Genomic DNA, 14,461 nt, shown 5'->3' with positions numbered 1-14,461 from the left:
CAGACTCCAATGGAAAAGTGACTGTACATTTGGGCATACAGGGGCTTGCCATTAGTATTGATTTAGTAAAAACTAAGTCAAGCCGAAAGTCAGTTTTACAAAGGTAAAACTAAACCGTGAAACTTGGTAAAAAAGAATCTCCAAAACAAACTGACATTAAATACACTAATTTCCCTTTCCGCACGCTTTTTACAACAAATCACTGCCTACACAATAAATCAAAGAATGAAAACACATCAACTGGAAAGAAAAGGAAAAAGAAAAAAAGGAAAGCAAATACAACACTGCCTAGGGGCACAGGAAGAGTACATCAGAACCAAAGAATGAAATGAATATAAAACAGAACTGTGAATGGAAAAACAAAACAGATTTTGCTCACTTTAGTGACGGTATACAAGTAGGGCACTTGCTGTTGCTTCACTATGTAATGCTTTCAATAAAGTCACAAATTTGAAGAGGCTTTCTTCTGAAAACCACTTCAACTTCCATTTCTGGGGACCTGAGACAGATTTTCTCTTCACGAGTTTTACATCCTCGACTACTTTGCCCTCCTTCAGTGAAAGAGGGAACTCTGACATGACACCATCCAAAGTCAGGGTCACACAATAGCAATCTGTGGTTTCAATTACCTGAAAGTTGAAGGAAACATCAGCTCTCTGTTGTACACGAAAAGACAAGTAAACGACTAGCTAAGGTGCATTACTGGGTCAATTTCTATGTTGTAAAATCCACAACCCATAAGATCTTACAAATCAACCCAAGAAAATTAAAGAACATTCAGCAATAGACCCAAAATAGGATCAATATCTGCAAGCCCATGTAAAACACACTATAATAAGAATTTAAACAGTTTCAGAACCTTAATCTGAACTAACTAGGATTCTTGGTTCGTGTCAACTAGTAACCAGCTCTATTAGGTTGTCTCCAAATTCCATGGGCAAATCTAGACCTTACAGTTGATTCATAAAGGCAATTTGGTTTCCTGTATCAGATTAAAGAGGGTGCGCATCTAAGTAACCCCAACATTATCAGTTTCTCCAGTTAATGGAAAAGAAATTTATGAACCCACCCCAGAGTTTGTCAAAGTCTGCTACTCTAAATTGAACAAACAAAGTCATCTTAAATACCTTACTGGCATCAGTTGAAAAGGAAATGGTTAGAGAAGTTGAAGAAATCAGTGCAGCAGCAGATCCTGAACTCAAGACTTTTTACACCCTAACTATTGTCGGGAAAATAGATAACTGATTGATGTATACACTAAATTTGTCTCGAACATACTATTCATCTCAGCAGTGATGTGATATAGTCAATAAATTTGGTAAAACTAAACTAGACTTTAAAGTATCTAATTGTTTTCAGGTACTTAAAATATTATTTTTTTAAAATAAGATATTTAAAATATTATTCCAATTTGATGATTAATTATATGTGACAACTTTAATGGTTTTTCATATTCCAAAAGATTCTTTTTCTACATTTAGGCAGCAGGATCAATTGCATTGACACAAAAATCTGCGTACACAAGCACCCCAGTAACATGAGTTATACTTGATATCAGATAACCTGAAAGAAAGGTGAACCATATAACAAACGAATGATAAAGATGTACAAATAGTTCAACAACCAAGGGGTGAACTATTGACGGTTACCATGTATAAGATGTTGCTAGATTGATTTATTGAAAAGAAAAACATGATACCTATATTGATAAGAAACAAATGCTCAAAAACAGAATTATTACCACTTCTGACACGTTGACAATGGAACAACAAGAGTCCAACGAGAAATAGGAAGAGCAAGATGCACTCTCAGAAAGGGAACCAAGCAGGATTACATCTTCCATGCACAGAACTAGATGCCTCCCAAGCACAAATAGTGATCTCCGCATCCATGAGTCCTCTGTCAATTATAAAGAAGTTTCATTAATCAACCTACATCGAACAGGAAATTCACAACTGACGTGTTTTATCAACCTAACAAAGTTGGACAACTATGTCAAACAGTAATAATGTACCCATCGTAGGACAGCTGGACAACTGTTCTCTTTGTCCAAAAACCACAAGCTCTCCTTGAGCGCCCCACCCAAAAAAATAAAATAAGAAAGAAACCATAAAAGCAGTAGAAGGGGACATAAGGAGAGACTAATGACAATGATGATGCTGGCAAAGATAGATGCACCACGTTGGGGCAAAAAGAGTGTTTTCTCATTTTGTCATTCCTGTTCTTTAGTAAGCAGACAAGGAGTCGGCCGAGATAATCTGTTAAGCTAAATAATGGATTATTTCTGTCCAGCTATCTAAGTTCTATGTATCATATATCACTGCCATCACTCCTTTTGTTTCATGTTGGTGCCATTTGCTGCAATCCTCTTTGCTTAGTCAATCACTTGAAACTTCTTCGGATAAAATAGAAGCAGCTAAAGTTACTGAGAAAAGGAAAATTTATTGCAAAAAGGACATGCTCGCAAGTATGCCACCCTTTCTTTACACCTAGAATGCTTTACTCCAACAAAAAATATTTAGCTTTGTTTAATAGAAGCAACAACATCTCAATGAAGGCTACTGACACAGCAAGTTCGTAACATAATTTATTTCTTTTTTTGATGAAGAAAGATAAGATAAAGCATATTTTTTTTTAAACTGGCAACATACAAGCTCGTAACATATTCATAAGACAAATACAGCTATTAACTTTTTCTTGACATCAGCAATGAAGTTATGAAGATTGAAGGCGCCCTCTCTATCCATGTTCAACAACATCAGTATAAGGATGAATCATATAAAAGACTGCAAGAACAACTAGAAATACCTTTCGAATTGTTGCACCAGAACATCACCATTGAATACTGAAGAATGCTCATCTTCAAACCTCCACAGACATGCCTTTCGAACAAATCAGCCTGAACCTTATCCAAACTGTCATCAATTTGCAAAAACCAGCACATGAGGAAATGGTAATCAAAGTAGAAAACATAATATTCAAAGTTTTCTCACAAAACCAATTTAGACATGCAGAGCCAAGGTAGATCACCTTTGCAGAGAACAGTTATTTTCCATCACATGTGAATCATCAAACCCCAATATCGATAATAGTTCTCTGGATACGTCTATATTTCTGGTCAAGAAGAGGTAGGTTGTGTCCCATTCGAAGCACACTCTACTTAAAAAGGATGGACGAGAATAAGATCTTCAGAAAAGTAAAAGGCATGCAAACCAATGAAAGTGAAAAGAACCCACAAACCTTACAATCTGAAGTCCCAAACCCACAAAAATCTCTCTCATCTGTTGTGTACCATGACAGCCAACCAAATTTAAGCTTGAACCTGCTAAACGCCAACAGAGAAATAGTGCTTGTAAGCATGCAGCATCATTTCATTGTCTCTAAAGTAGTAATAGAAAGAAAAAAAAACTTCATATCTTGCAAAATGGTCATACCACAGTAAAGCTAACCTGACCCATCACATGAGTTTTCAAGGAGTAGCACATGTAACTTATGCTCACTGCTCAAGGTTACAGCTACCTCGCTGTACATTCAATACGATTACAGTAAATAATAGTGGAAGAAAACAGTAGCTTAAATGACTAAGGCTCAGAAAAGTAAAAGCATGTTGGTGCCCATAAAAATAAACTATAACAAGTAACAACAATCCCTAGATGTTAAAGTCCAGATATACGATATGTTTTAGCAAAACTAGAGTTAATATCCTTGGACGTCACGCGGAAAATAAAGCAGGCAATCGAAAGACTCAGAAAAGAAAAGGCAAGTGAATGCTTAGGAAACTCGTAACACTTGGCAGAAAATATCTGAATATCCTATCGAGGCATGCCATAATATTTAGTATAAACACTCATACTTGAGATACTATTATCGTCTTGCATGGCTCAAAAGACATTTAGTTTCCTCATGTCATATCTGCGGATCAATCACCATCTGGTTTATCTCTGATGCACGACACACATTAGAGAGCTCTTTCCACATAGACCATTTCTTTTGCTGATGAATCAAAGAATCATTTCACTTAAGATGTGCATCAATATGGTGCCAAAAGGCTGCAATTTTTATTTTTTTATAAATGCAAGTTGTAAATTTTTTAGCATTGATCTCCTTCCCCCTTGGACCAATTAAAAGAACTAATTAAACTAGTCCTCGATCATAAACCTATCGAAGTTTTTCCCTCCTTGACATAAATTAGTAGTAGTATATTTGACCTTCAACCTGAGTCAAAGAATTTCATTTATCCCTTTTGCTAGCAAAGGCGACAGACTTGAACACCAATATGTAGTTTCACCAGCTTTTGTAACCCTGACTTGTACTGAAAACCTAGACATCCTCCAGACCTTTAAAGATGCCATGAACCCTGAAAACCACCTTCTACAAGCCAAATATCACTTCTCCATGCAATGAGATAGCTAAGCATGTTTCGGCGAGGGGGTGACAACTTATTAAGAAAGGTTTTTTGAGCAGTGGCAGCTACTAGGAGTTCAAACTTGGGTTAATGCGTCGATACAATCTCAAGGAGTAAGATAACTAACTATGCAAGCTGATTATTTGAACACAAGAATTCAGAGAGCAAACTAAAATATCCTTGAGCAAAAAAGAAAGGTGGCTATAATGGAATCTCATGATTGATGCCCAAAATTGCCACCACATAACTGACAAACTCATTCTCCCTCCGTTCCTTTTTAGTTGTCATAGTTTCCATTTTGAGAGTCAAACGATATCAAGTTTGACTAACATTTTAAGATATATTTTTTCATCATATTGCAATGGAAAAAATTGCAATTTATAGTACTTTTCACATAGTTTTTGAATACCTAATCTTTTTTAAAAAATATCAAATTAATGTAATCTAATTCAGCTTTGAAAGTTAGTCAAATTGACTCTTGAAAATCGCAACATGACAACTAAAAATGAACGGAGGGAGTATCATTTATCAGGAGCGCACATAGTAGAAAATAAAAATGTCCGCCATGCACAAAACTCTGTTCCAGCTTAGATTAAAGATTTCGGGAATGGTACATCTACCTTTCACTGAACTGGGAGTCTTTCTCGAGCAAACAGTTGCATAAAATGTATCTCTGACAAGATTCGTCAATTCCAGAATCTGCAGCTTTGTTGTTAAAGCAATTCTTAATTAGCTCCTCAGCCTCACGTAATAATCGGGTTTTCTCGGCATGAGGTTGCCTGTCACAACTATCAAGGGATATTCTCATCTCACTTTGGCAACATGTTACAACTCCTCTGTCTTGAAAACCATTTATATCCACATTTGATTTTTTAGGTTCTGCTCCTTTATTTTCCTCACACAATGAGATTATTCTCCTTGCAGGTTTCCTACGACGTTTTTTCTTTTCCAACCAATCAGTGTCCTCCTTCACAACTTGTACACTTTCTACACTTCCATTGTCAGTAGAAAAATGCCCTTGCTGGGACGAAGTTTCTGATTCTCTGACCACCGTGCAATCAGAGGTTCCCTCAGTGCCTAAACGTGCTGGGAATCTACAATTTATTTTTATCGGATACAATTCATGGCATACATCCATAGACAGATGCACTGAAGAGTGGCTTTCCACACTCTTTTCTGAGACATTGTGGATAAGAGACTTATCAACCAGAGGCATTGAGGTCAAATCAGGGCAATCATCATCGCTACAGCTTGTATCACTATCAGAAGATGCAACTGAGAAGGATTCAGCAGACAGCTGCAGGAGTTCTTCTTCCAAGTTTTGGCGTCTATGCAGAATGTCCTCCTTGTAGTGAGGAGGTGATCCTGTGCTAGCCAAGGATGATCGAGAATCCCAAATATTATCAGCATCAGTAACTGGTGGAATATTGATTTTAGCACTCATTTTAAGACCCCTTTGGGTTGAGAAGGGTTCAGACTTAGGGAACATCGTATTTGGATGTAGAAGCACTTCATTATTTATTGGGCTAAAATTATCCTGAAGTCGGCTTCTAGTAATATGAATGGACTCTCCTGTGTGATTGCGGGAAAATCTGGAAGCTGCTTCACCAATTTGGTTAGGGTAATGAAACATATTGATATTAGTAAACGTTTCTGCAAATGAGTTGTCAGATTCTAGTATATTTGTGCTGCTGTCATCTCCAGAAGCCAGCATTGAGTCGGATACATATTTTGAGGTCTCGCCTAGCTGTTTGTCTCTAGTTTGATTTTCAACTTCGTCATCTCTGTGGTTACTGGAAATAGGCTCCTTGCCTCTAGTAACACCAATAAAATTGCCAGAAGAATCATTTATCCAATCTTTGAACTCCTGCAGCCATTCATCAGATCTTTCCTTCTTCATATTTTCAATTCGGTTCATCAACTCAACTATTTCAGCTTCCTCATCAGAAAGGGCATTCTCCTCCTTGCTTTGATTGTCGATATCAACAGACACAGATTCTATATCGGAGCAAATGGAAGTGTTCTGTTCTTCAGTCTCGATACTAGCCACGCGTGAGAGCCTCTTCTGCAATAGGCATATCAGGATGAGCACAGAACTGTCGACGCTCGTAAAAGAGAAAATTAAAATGAGCACCGAAGGAGTTACTGACCCTTTTTGTATAAATACTTCCTTCTAGTTTGGCCCCATCTCTTGCTGGTGAATAAAATCCAAAGCTAGCAGGCCGTTTTTGCCTACTGGCAATAATAATCTGCCGCTGCCATAACTCACTTGTACAGATTTTCTTTTCATCAAGCTCCATCTGGAGTGTACAATCATGGAAGAGAAAAATGGTTAAGTCCAGAGATTAAGAGGTTAGATGAAGAGGCACATTCCTCAGGCAACCTCTGCAGCAGAGGATAGGCAAAAAGAAAATCTAATTACATAGAAAGAAACAGACAAGTGATACCAATAGCCAAAAGATTCAAAGATATAACTTACCTTCTCTGGACTGGGAAAGAAACTGAAGACTTGAGCTCTATACCAACGAGAACAGCATAGAGGATTCCCCTCAAGCCACAAGAATTGAAGAGATGAGAGACCAACAAGAATTTCCATCTCTAAGAGGTTGGAGATTATATTGTACGAAACATCAAGCCCCTGAAGTGACTTTAAATGTTCAATTCCACGCAATGTTGTGAGAGCATTGTTCCTCAGAACAAGCTTAACAATATGACATGAGACCTGCAGTGACAAAACGTCCATAAACCAACATGTTGATAAACATAGTCCCATGTACTTCATGCTCATGTCAACTTCACCAACAGAAAGAAAGGTGCTGGAACAACTGCATATTAAAATTATGGCACATCTATCCAAAGTGAAGAATTAGCACGGGATAAATACTATTTCATGAGAAGCTGTTCATAAGACAGCAATTTATGATTGAATTCCTTTGGTTCTTATAAATTCAAACCTTCCTAAATGTTTTGTTTTGTTTTTTGATAGGTTACCTTCCTAGCAAATGGTTATAAGACCAAGTTGGAAGGAAAATCTTTGAGACTACACTCGAGTGATTTACTATATGTTTCATCACATGCTTAAGTAAAAAGTATTGGTTGTGAGATAGCACGTACCCAATGGAATAGTTGAGGTACGCACAAGCTGGTCCTGACATGACCAATTTAATGTTTTTTTAAGTAAATAGTAACTAGTTAAGGCATTTTCTCTTCTCCTTGTTCTTCACTCCAGCAAGAACGAGCAGTGAGTTTCCAGTAACTAATCAGATACTTAAAAAGCAATTTTACTAAATCGCGTACAATTGACAGTGACACATATTCATAACTGCTCAAAATTTCATAAAACTTTGTACTGATCCTCCACACCAGTCTGCGCAAGAATATGCTTGAGACTTGAGAGGCTATGAATCTATTGACCTGCCAATCGTATGAACCATAGCACTTGATATGCTTTACGGAGATTCCATTTGATTCGTGGCTTGGTCAAGCACAATTCCCAAACTTATGAAGTTCTATGATAGTAATAAGTGTCACGATGTGAATTTCTTCTTATACTCATAGCAAATATTGTTCTTTTTAGCAGACGGTACTTCTATTGTTAAAATTTTCAGGATTGAATATGCAATATTTACCCCACTAAAGGAAACAATGTTTCTCAGGTGGTTGAACCCAAGATCCAGATGCTTCAATTTGGTGCACTTCCGCAGATTATCCACCTTGGCAAACTTGTTTCTGCTCAAATCAAGAGTTTCAACAGCAGGAAGAAGTTGCAAGGACTCGTCCATCAGAACCAAGCTATTACGGGCACATGAAATAAATGATAACCGGTTCCAGTGCGGAGAATTCTTTATATCAGCAATTCTACTAGCAAATACGTGCTTAAGAGCGTTCTGAAACCATCAATCACAGAAGAAATGAAGATCCAAAAAAAAAAAACAATAGCACTAGTAATTCACATGCAAATTATGAACTCACTGTCGAATTATGACATATCAACTTTTCCAAGGTATGCCTTAATTCCAAAAGTCCTCTAGCAGCGGAGGTTGACAGATCACATCCTCTAAGCTCCAAAACCTTGAGTCTACCAAAAGGCAAAAGTGACAACGGCGTAGGGTCCCTAGCAGGAGGAGGAAGCACAGAGACAACCTTGAGCGACGTAAGGAGACGAAGAATCCTTCGAAGCCGCTCAAGCGCACGATGGTCACCCAAATCAGATATATAAGCACGCAAATAATCTACAGGAGCACCTGAAAGAAGACTCTCAAGCTCCGACAACGATTCAAGCCTAGAGTGCACATAGTGAAGCCCAATTGGATTCAATTTCAATACCAACGTCCCTTCGATCAACGACTCCACATTATTCTCCACGAATTTCACAAGTGAATCTAAATATCTATCTCCGGTAACAAGCACCATCGTATAATTAGGGTTCCGGTAGTAATTATAGGGTTTCAATTAATTAAGGAGAGAAATGGAGGTTTTGGAGGAATCGAAGGCAGAGAAACGGCCATGGCTGTTCAAGTCGAAGAATGACGAGAGGGATCCGGTTTTGGGTTAATGATTGGGTTTAGACCGGTCACTTGGTGGGGTTAACCAAGCAATTTGCTGGAAGACACGTGGCGTGTCTGGGTGGGACCACGACTCGTTTTATCCTATATATCCCTAAGTCCCGCAGTTATTAATCTGCTATCTTGTTCATTCTTATTTATCATATTATTAATTGTTAAAAAGTAATTTAGAGTAAATAATTAATTTTCAGAGTAAAATATGAAAAGAAAAATTAATGTATTAAAAATAATAAATAAATATAAAAAATTATTTTTAATATAATGTAAGAAAAAAAAACGGAGGATTATTTAAATTTCCAACTCACGTCATAGTGGTTCAATCAATGGACATTTCGTGCCGATTTTGTTTAACTTTGTAATCACCATATTTTGAATTTTTCAAGAATTGATGTTTCTCTTTTTGATGCCCACGTGTCAGGGGCTCACAAGCTTCACTACAACAGTTAAAGTTGAAATTTTGTATTATATTATCTGATTAGATTGTATTGAATATGCTGTTGTCCAAAAATTTATGTATAATTTTTTATTTTCAAATTTTATTTAAAAATTTATATTAAATATATTATTATTGTAATTATTGTTGTATGTTATGCGATGGAGGACTAGGATTAGCCAAATTACTCAAATTAGTCAAGTCAGTATTTATTAAATAAGAATTAGCTTCTACATTTATTTGGAATCACTTGCTTTGAATGAGACATGAGGCATGGTACTTCTGAAGACTCAGATATTATGTCCTAAATGGAGTAAAATTGATTATTATTATTTTTGTTTTTAAGTTGGCAAAATGATTAGATATGAAGTTATTCATTATTGTGATGTGATCCACTACCAATATAGTATTGGTAACTTAATTAATTTTTTATGTATTTGAAAAATCGTAGAAGAGATTGTTTTTAATAAAGTGTAGCGGTAGATTTAGAATTTATTTTTACTAAGAAGTTCAAAATATGAAAAATTAAATATATGAAGAAATCAAAGTAGAGGAGGATTAATATCTATTATATATATATAAAAATTAATTTTAATCATATATAAATCAAATAATATATTTTTTCATCGAAGAACGTTCGTAAACACTCTCAATTCTACCCGGCTTCGATCCTAGAGTGTATATATGGTCAACTTGGAATATGTTTCTTGTTTGATAAGGAATTAAAAGAATATACGAAGCAAGTATCCTTACACGTCAATATTTTGTAATTTGTTCATTTTTTTAAGCACTTTTAAGGTAATTAATAAAATAATAATTTATTTGTGTTTAACTTAATATATTTTTAAATTAAAAATTAATAATAAAAATAAATTAAAACTGAATAATAAATTATCTTGATTTTTCAAAATGGACGAGTAAAAACAACCATTCCACTGAATAAAGAATGAAACTACCTTCTTTTTTTTCTATAAGTCTTCAATTTTTGTTTTACATATTTTAACTCTATAAACCCCATTTATTTGTCATAATGTGTGACTAATAAAAATAGAAAAAGAATGTTATTGGTTTTATTATTGCTACGTCTTCATACGGCATTGACCTTGTTTACATTGAATCTTGAAAACTGAAATGTTTTATTTATAAAATCAATAAATAACCTGACACCTTTCACTAGTCCGAGGAAGACAAAAAACAACAGATTTCACATGAATATTGGAACTCATGTGAAATGGCATCAATTGCATACACATGAATATTGGAGCTCATGTAAAATGGCATACGATAAAGTGCCTAGGAGTCCTATGCAAATGTTTGAGGCCAAATGTCAGGTACATGTAGCTTATATTAGGGTGATTAAAAATATGTATGATAAAATCAAAATTCGAGTTAGAATAGTCTGAGAGAAAGTGCAGTTTTAAATAGTGATGAAGTTGCACACATGATCGGATCTTACTCTAACTGGTGTAACATGTACAAGGGAAAATGCAAATTCAATTGACGATGATGTCAAGATTGGAACTCAAGTCATCTTCAAGAGATTATGCTTCAAGTATCTTAGGTTAATAATCAAAGAAAATTGAGAGATTGACGATGATATTTGTATATTATATTGAAGCAAGGTGGATGAAATGGAGGCTCACATATATATGGTGTTTTTTGTGATAAGCATGTGCCACCAAGACTTAAAGGTGAGTTTTATAGAGTGATTGTCTGACTAATTATGGTGTATGGAGTAGAAAACTGGTGGTCGCTTAAGAACTCACATGTGCAAAATATGAAAATAGTGAAAATGAAATTGTTGAGACAGATGTGTAGGCATAGCAGGAGACATGAGATCAGAAACAAAGATATTCGGAACAGGATTGGAGTGGCCTCCATGATGACAAGATGAGGGGCGAGACTGATATGATTCAGGCATATAAAGATGAAAGGCACAAAATGCCCAATGAAAAAGTATAAGAGGTTAGCAATGATCATTATAAGGAAAGGTACTGATAAGTCAAAGAAATACTACAGAGAGGTAATTATACATCACATTACACACCTGCAGTTTATCAAGGAAATGACCCTAAATAGAAGGATATTAAGGCAGGGGATTAGGGTAGAATATTAGTATATAGTCGAGCGTTGTCTAGTTATTATTGTTATTACTCTCTTACTATTTTATTCTCCAATTTATTTATTACTTATTATTTCATTTATTTCAGTTACCGTATTAATATTTATTGTCATTGTATATTGTTCTCTTTTCTTGTTGTTTTTAGCAGGTTTTCTTCAATATTGTATTTTCCATGGATACTTGATTTTTACATATGCTTTACTTGAGCAAAAAAAACTATCAAAATTAACATTTCTATCTTCACAATATATAAAAAAAAAGATCGTGTACACATCACCCTCATCCTACCCTATCGGAAATGACAACAATTCGAACAATTGAAAAGGAGCGTGTGTGGGTTGAGTACTAAGCCCATCAAAACAAATAGTCCCAAGTCCATATTCAAGATCCAAGCCCCACAGCAAAACTTATCTTGGGCCAGCAGCTGTTCCTTTCGAAAAGCTACGAACAATACATGTGACTGGTCTCGGTCAAAGTTTTCATGAGCATAACAAGACACAAATTGAAACAGAAACAGAAACGAGGTACATAAAATCCATTCTCCTTTTGTCTTCACCTTTGCCCCTTTTTTGCAATTTTCCCAGAACAATATCTTGATGTGATCTGATGGAAATATTAGAGAATAAGATAATAATTTTAGACCCAAAGATTGGGGTAAGGCGAAAGATATTTAGGAGAATCTTATCAGTTGGGGAATCCGATGCGCAAGCGCAAATAGTATAACTTTTGCTTCTATTGCCAGCTTGTGACTTCAAAGCATTCAATTGAAGTAAGATAAATTACTTCAATATTAAATGAATTATATTATCAATATACTATTTGAAAAATTAAGAAATAATTTTTTAATAGGGTCAGAAACTTGCCTTTACGTTTAGTAGAATAAATCCAAATAAATATCATGACAATAAAGATAAAATAAGAATAAACAGACAGTGGCTCATAAAGGACGATTTTCTGATTCTTTGCGTTCAGGCAACTTCTTAATCACTATATCTAATAACAAAGTTTAAACTAATTAATGACGAATCAAAAATTTAATGATAAGTCCCATCTTAATGCTTATCCAACACAGCCAGCACCACGGCTACAGATACCCGAAAGCGACGCCACCGAGAATCTACACAACCCCAAAGCTCCCGTCGACGATGACTCTACCTCAACTTCCACCGGCGGCAGAACTCTTCCATCGGCGAACAACGTCCTTCCGTTAGTCGGCTGCGCGTCGATGACAATACCTTCAAGCTCCGTCGCTGCTGCACCGCCGTCAAGCTCTCCGTCTCCCAACCTCCGTTCAACTTCTAGATAATCTCCTAGTGATGCAGGCTTGGAATCGCACTCATCTCTACAAATCCTCCACCACCTCCGCCTTCGGTAATGGCGGCGTTCCTCCTCTTCCACCGCCGCTACTCTACTCTTCTTCGATTTCCTATTCTTCCGAGAATTACTCTCCGCGCCGCCGGAGCTCTCAACGATCGACTGACGGTTCTGAGTCATGGATGGAGCTCTGAACGTGATCGTCTGGAATGTAACTCCCATGAGAGTCCCTAATGTTATACTCCGATCATGGAAAAATGAACCTGTTGACTGTTCGCACCGTAAAACGTAAATCTCAAAATTATTATGCAATTGGAAAAAAAAATCAAAAGCGATTGAGCATTAATTAGTACCTCAGTATCGAGATCAGAGGAAGAAACAGATGAAATTGTAGGAGAAGAAGGTGGCGGTACCAAATCATTCGCCGGATCCAACATTGCGACCAAATTAGGGGTTCAATTTTTTCCTGTTATCAGTAGGAAGCTATTTTGAGGATAAGCAAAAAGGGGTAAGATTAGAGTACCATATGAGCCTAGTCGAAGTATTGTTGAGTTTAGAGTATGATTCTTGTGCATCAGTAATGGTCCTGCAGAGTGGGGGTAAATTAGGGGCACACTATGCAATCATACCTTTTCTTGGTGGAAGAGTGAAGCAAAAAGTCCATGTTCCTCCTTTTTAAACTTTTTCTTCTATAATTTTTTTTTTTATCTTTTAAGCGTCTATAAAATATTTTTTAATAAAGATGATTTTATATATCAAAAAATTTAAATGCAAATATTTTTTATTAATGATAAAGGAGTATTTACTATTCTATCACAATCTTTATAGTCCGAGTCCGTCTCTATTATTAATCCCACAGCTTTTCTTGTTGGTTGATACATCACATTTCATTAGTTTTTTTCGAATAAAAGGGCCTTGTCTTGTGGAGCTACAATTTACAGCTCATGAATCATGATGTTGACATTAATTTTCATTATGACCGACACAATGAAAATTTCAAGATTATTAAACGGGACTTGTGGAGAAAAAATAATAATTTGTAGCTTATGATCACAATTATGAGTGTGATCATTCGATCCATTCATATGTGTTTTATAAGGCAAATCCTAAGGGTCTTTTTAAAGAAATTTGTACATTCTATATCTCACTTTTATCATCATACAAACAAAAAATCTCTAATGATAATCGAAAGACTCATTACAAGTACTCTTAATTCAAACTAATTGGCATTATCTATATGGACGATCATATGTAGCCATTATGTGTTATTCTTTGTCAAATGTGTATTAATTATGATATATGATAAACCTTTGAAACAACATATTAATGTGAGTTTAGATTTATCTCACTAATCTTAGTTTCAACAGTCTTTAGACTTGTGTATTTGGATGTCTACATAAAATCTGATCAGATTATCTTATGAAACATCCTCAGATTTGTGTCATCTAAATTTAGTATTATTTGCACCCTCGATCACATATGATCACCTCTAACGTTGTATATCCTAACATCTAATTTAACATTCTCTGTATAACATTAATGTTTTTCGATAGATCTTTCATATTATGTTATACTGTATGTTTTCTATTATAGTATTTGCTATAGCAATCGAAAGATATCAA

General features: G+C 35.6%; 2 protein-coding genes across 4 annotated transcripts; both read right to left on the bottom strand.

The window, feature by feature from the left end:
* Window positions 1-139: 139 nt before the first annotated feature.
* LOC129894966 (uncharacterized) lies at window positions 140-8,966 on the bottom strand. Of its 3 annotated transcripts, XM_055970568.1 has the most exons (12): window positions 8,378-8,964; window positions 8,035-8,292; window positions 6,885-7,127; window positions 6,556-6,705; window positions 5,026-6,470; window positions 3,450-3,523; window positions 3,241-3,322; window positions 3,031-3,159; window positions 2,809-2,915; window positions 1,742-1,899; window positions 380-629; window positions 140-206 (listed from the first exon to the last, which is right to left on the bottom strand). In XM_055970568.1, the coding sequence occupies exons 1-11, from the start codon at window positions 8,816-8,818 to the stop codon at window positions 381-383; spliced, it is 3,336 nt and encodes a 1,111-aa protein (XP_055826543.1). In that variant the 5' UTR covers window positions 8,819-8,964; the 3' UTR covers window positions 140-206; window position 380. The 3 variants fall into 3 exon arrangements, with proteins under 3 accessions (XP_055826543.1, XP_055826544.1, XP_055826545.1); XM_055970569.1 differs by having other exon boundaries at window positions 140-629; window positions 3,031-3,156; window positions 8,378-8,963; XM_055970570.1 differs by lacking the exons at window positions 140-206; window positions 380-629; window positions 1,742-1,899; window positions 3,450-3,523 and having other exon boundaries at window positions 3,031-3,156; window positions 8,378-8,966.
* Window positions 8,967-12,458: 3,492 nt separating this feature from the next.
* Window positions 12,459-13,497, bottom strand: LOC129895047 (uncharacterized protein At3g17950). The gene is made up of 2 exons (XM_055970679.1): window positions 13,193-13,497; window positions 12,459-13,109 (listed from the first exon to the last, which is right to left on the bottom strand). Exons 1-2 carry the CDS (start codon window positions 13,274-13,276, stop codon window positions 12,585-12,587), a joined length of 609 nt encoding a protein of 202 aa, XP_055826654.1. The 5' UTR covers window positions 13,277-13,497; the 3' UTR covers window positions 12,459-12,584.
* Window positions 13,498-14,461: the final 964 nt, after the last annotated feature.

Source organism: Solanum dulcamara, chromosome 7 (assembly GCF_947179165.1).
Source record: "Solanum dulcamara chromosome 7, daSolDulc1.2, whole genome shotgun sequence".
In the NCBI taxonomy this organism is placed as follows: domain Eukaryota; kingdom Viridiplantae; phylum Streptophyta; class Magnoliopsida; order Solanales; family Solanaceae; genus Solanum; species Solanum dulcamara.
The sequence above is the reverse complement of the archived record's forward strand: the minus strand, read 5'-3'. Positions and strand labels throughout refer to the sequence as shown.

What these genes read in the sequence shown, in the direction of transcription:
- LOC129894966 (XM_055970568.1), bottom strand. Translation starts at nt 8,818, where the DNA reads ATGGTGCTTGTTACCGGAGATAGATATTTAGATTCACTTGTGAAATTC. An exon ending in ACATTGTTTCCTTTAGTGGG is followed by an intron (nt 7,128 to 8,034) that starts GTAAATATTGCA and finishes TTGTCACTGCAG; the next exon opens with GTCTCATGTCATATTGTTAA. An exon ending in GACTCCCAGTTCAGTGAAAG is followed by an intron (nt 3,524 to 5,025) that starts GTAGATGTACCA and finishes TTGAATGTACAG; the next exon opens with CGAGGTAGCTGTAACCTTGA.
- LOC129895047 (XM_055970679.1), bottom strand. Translation starts at nt 13,276, where the DNA reads ATGTTGGATCCGGCGAATGATTTGGTACCGCCACCTTCTTCTCCTACA. An exon ending in CCTCTGATCTCGATACTGAG is followed by an intron (nt 13,110 to 13,192) that starts GTACTAATTAAT and finishes CGGTGCGAACAG; the next exon opens with TCAACAGGTTCATTTTTCCA.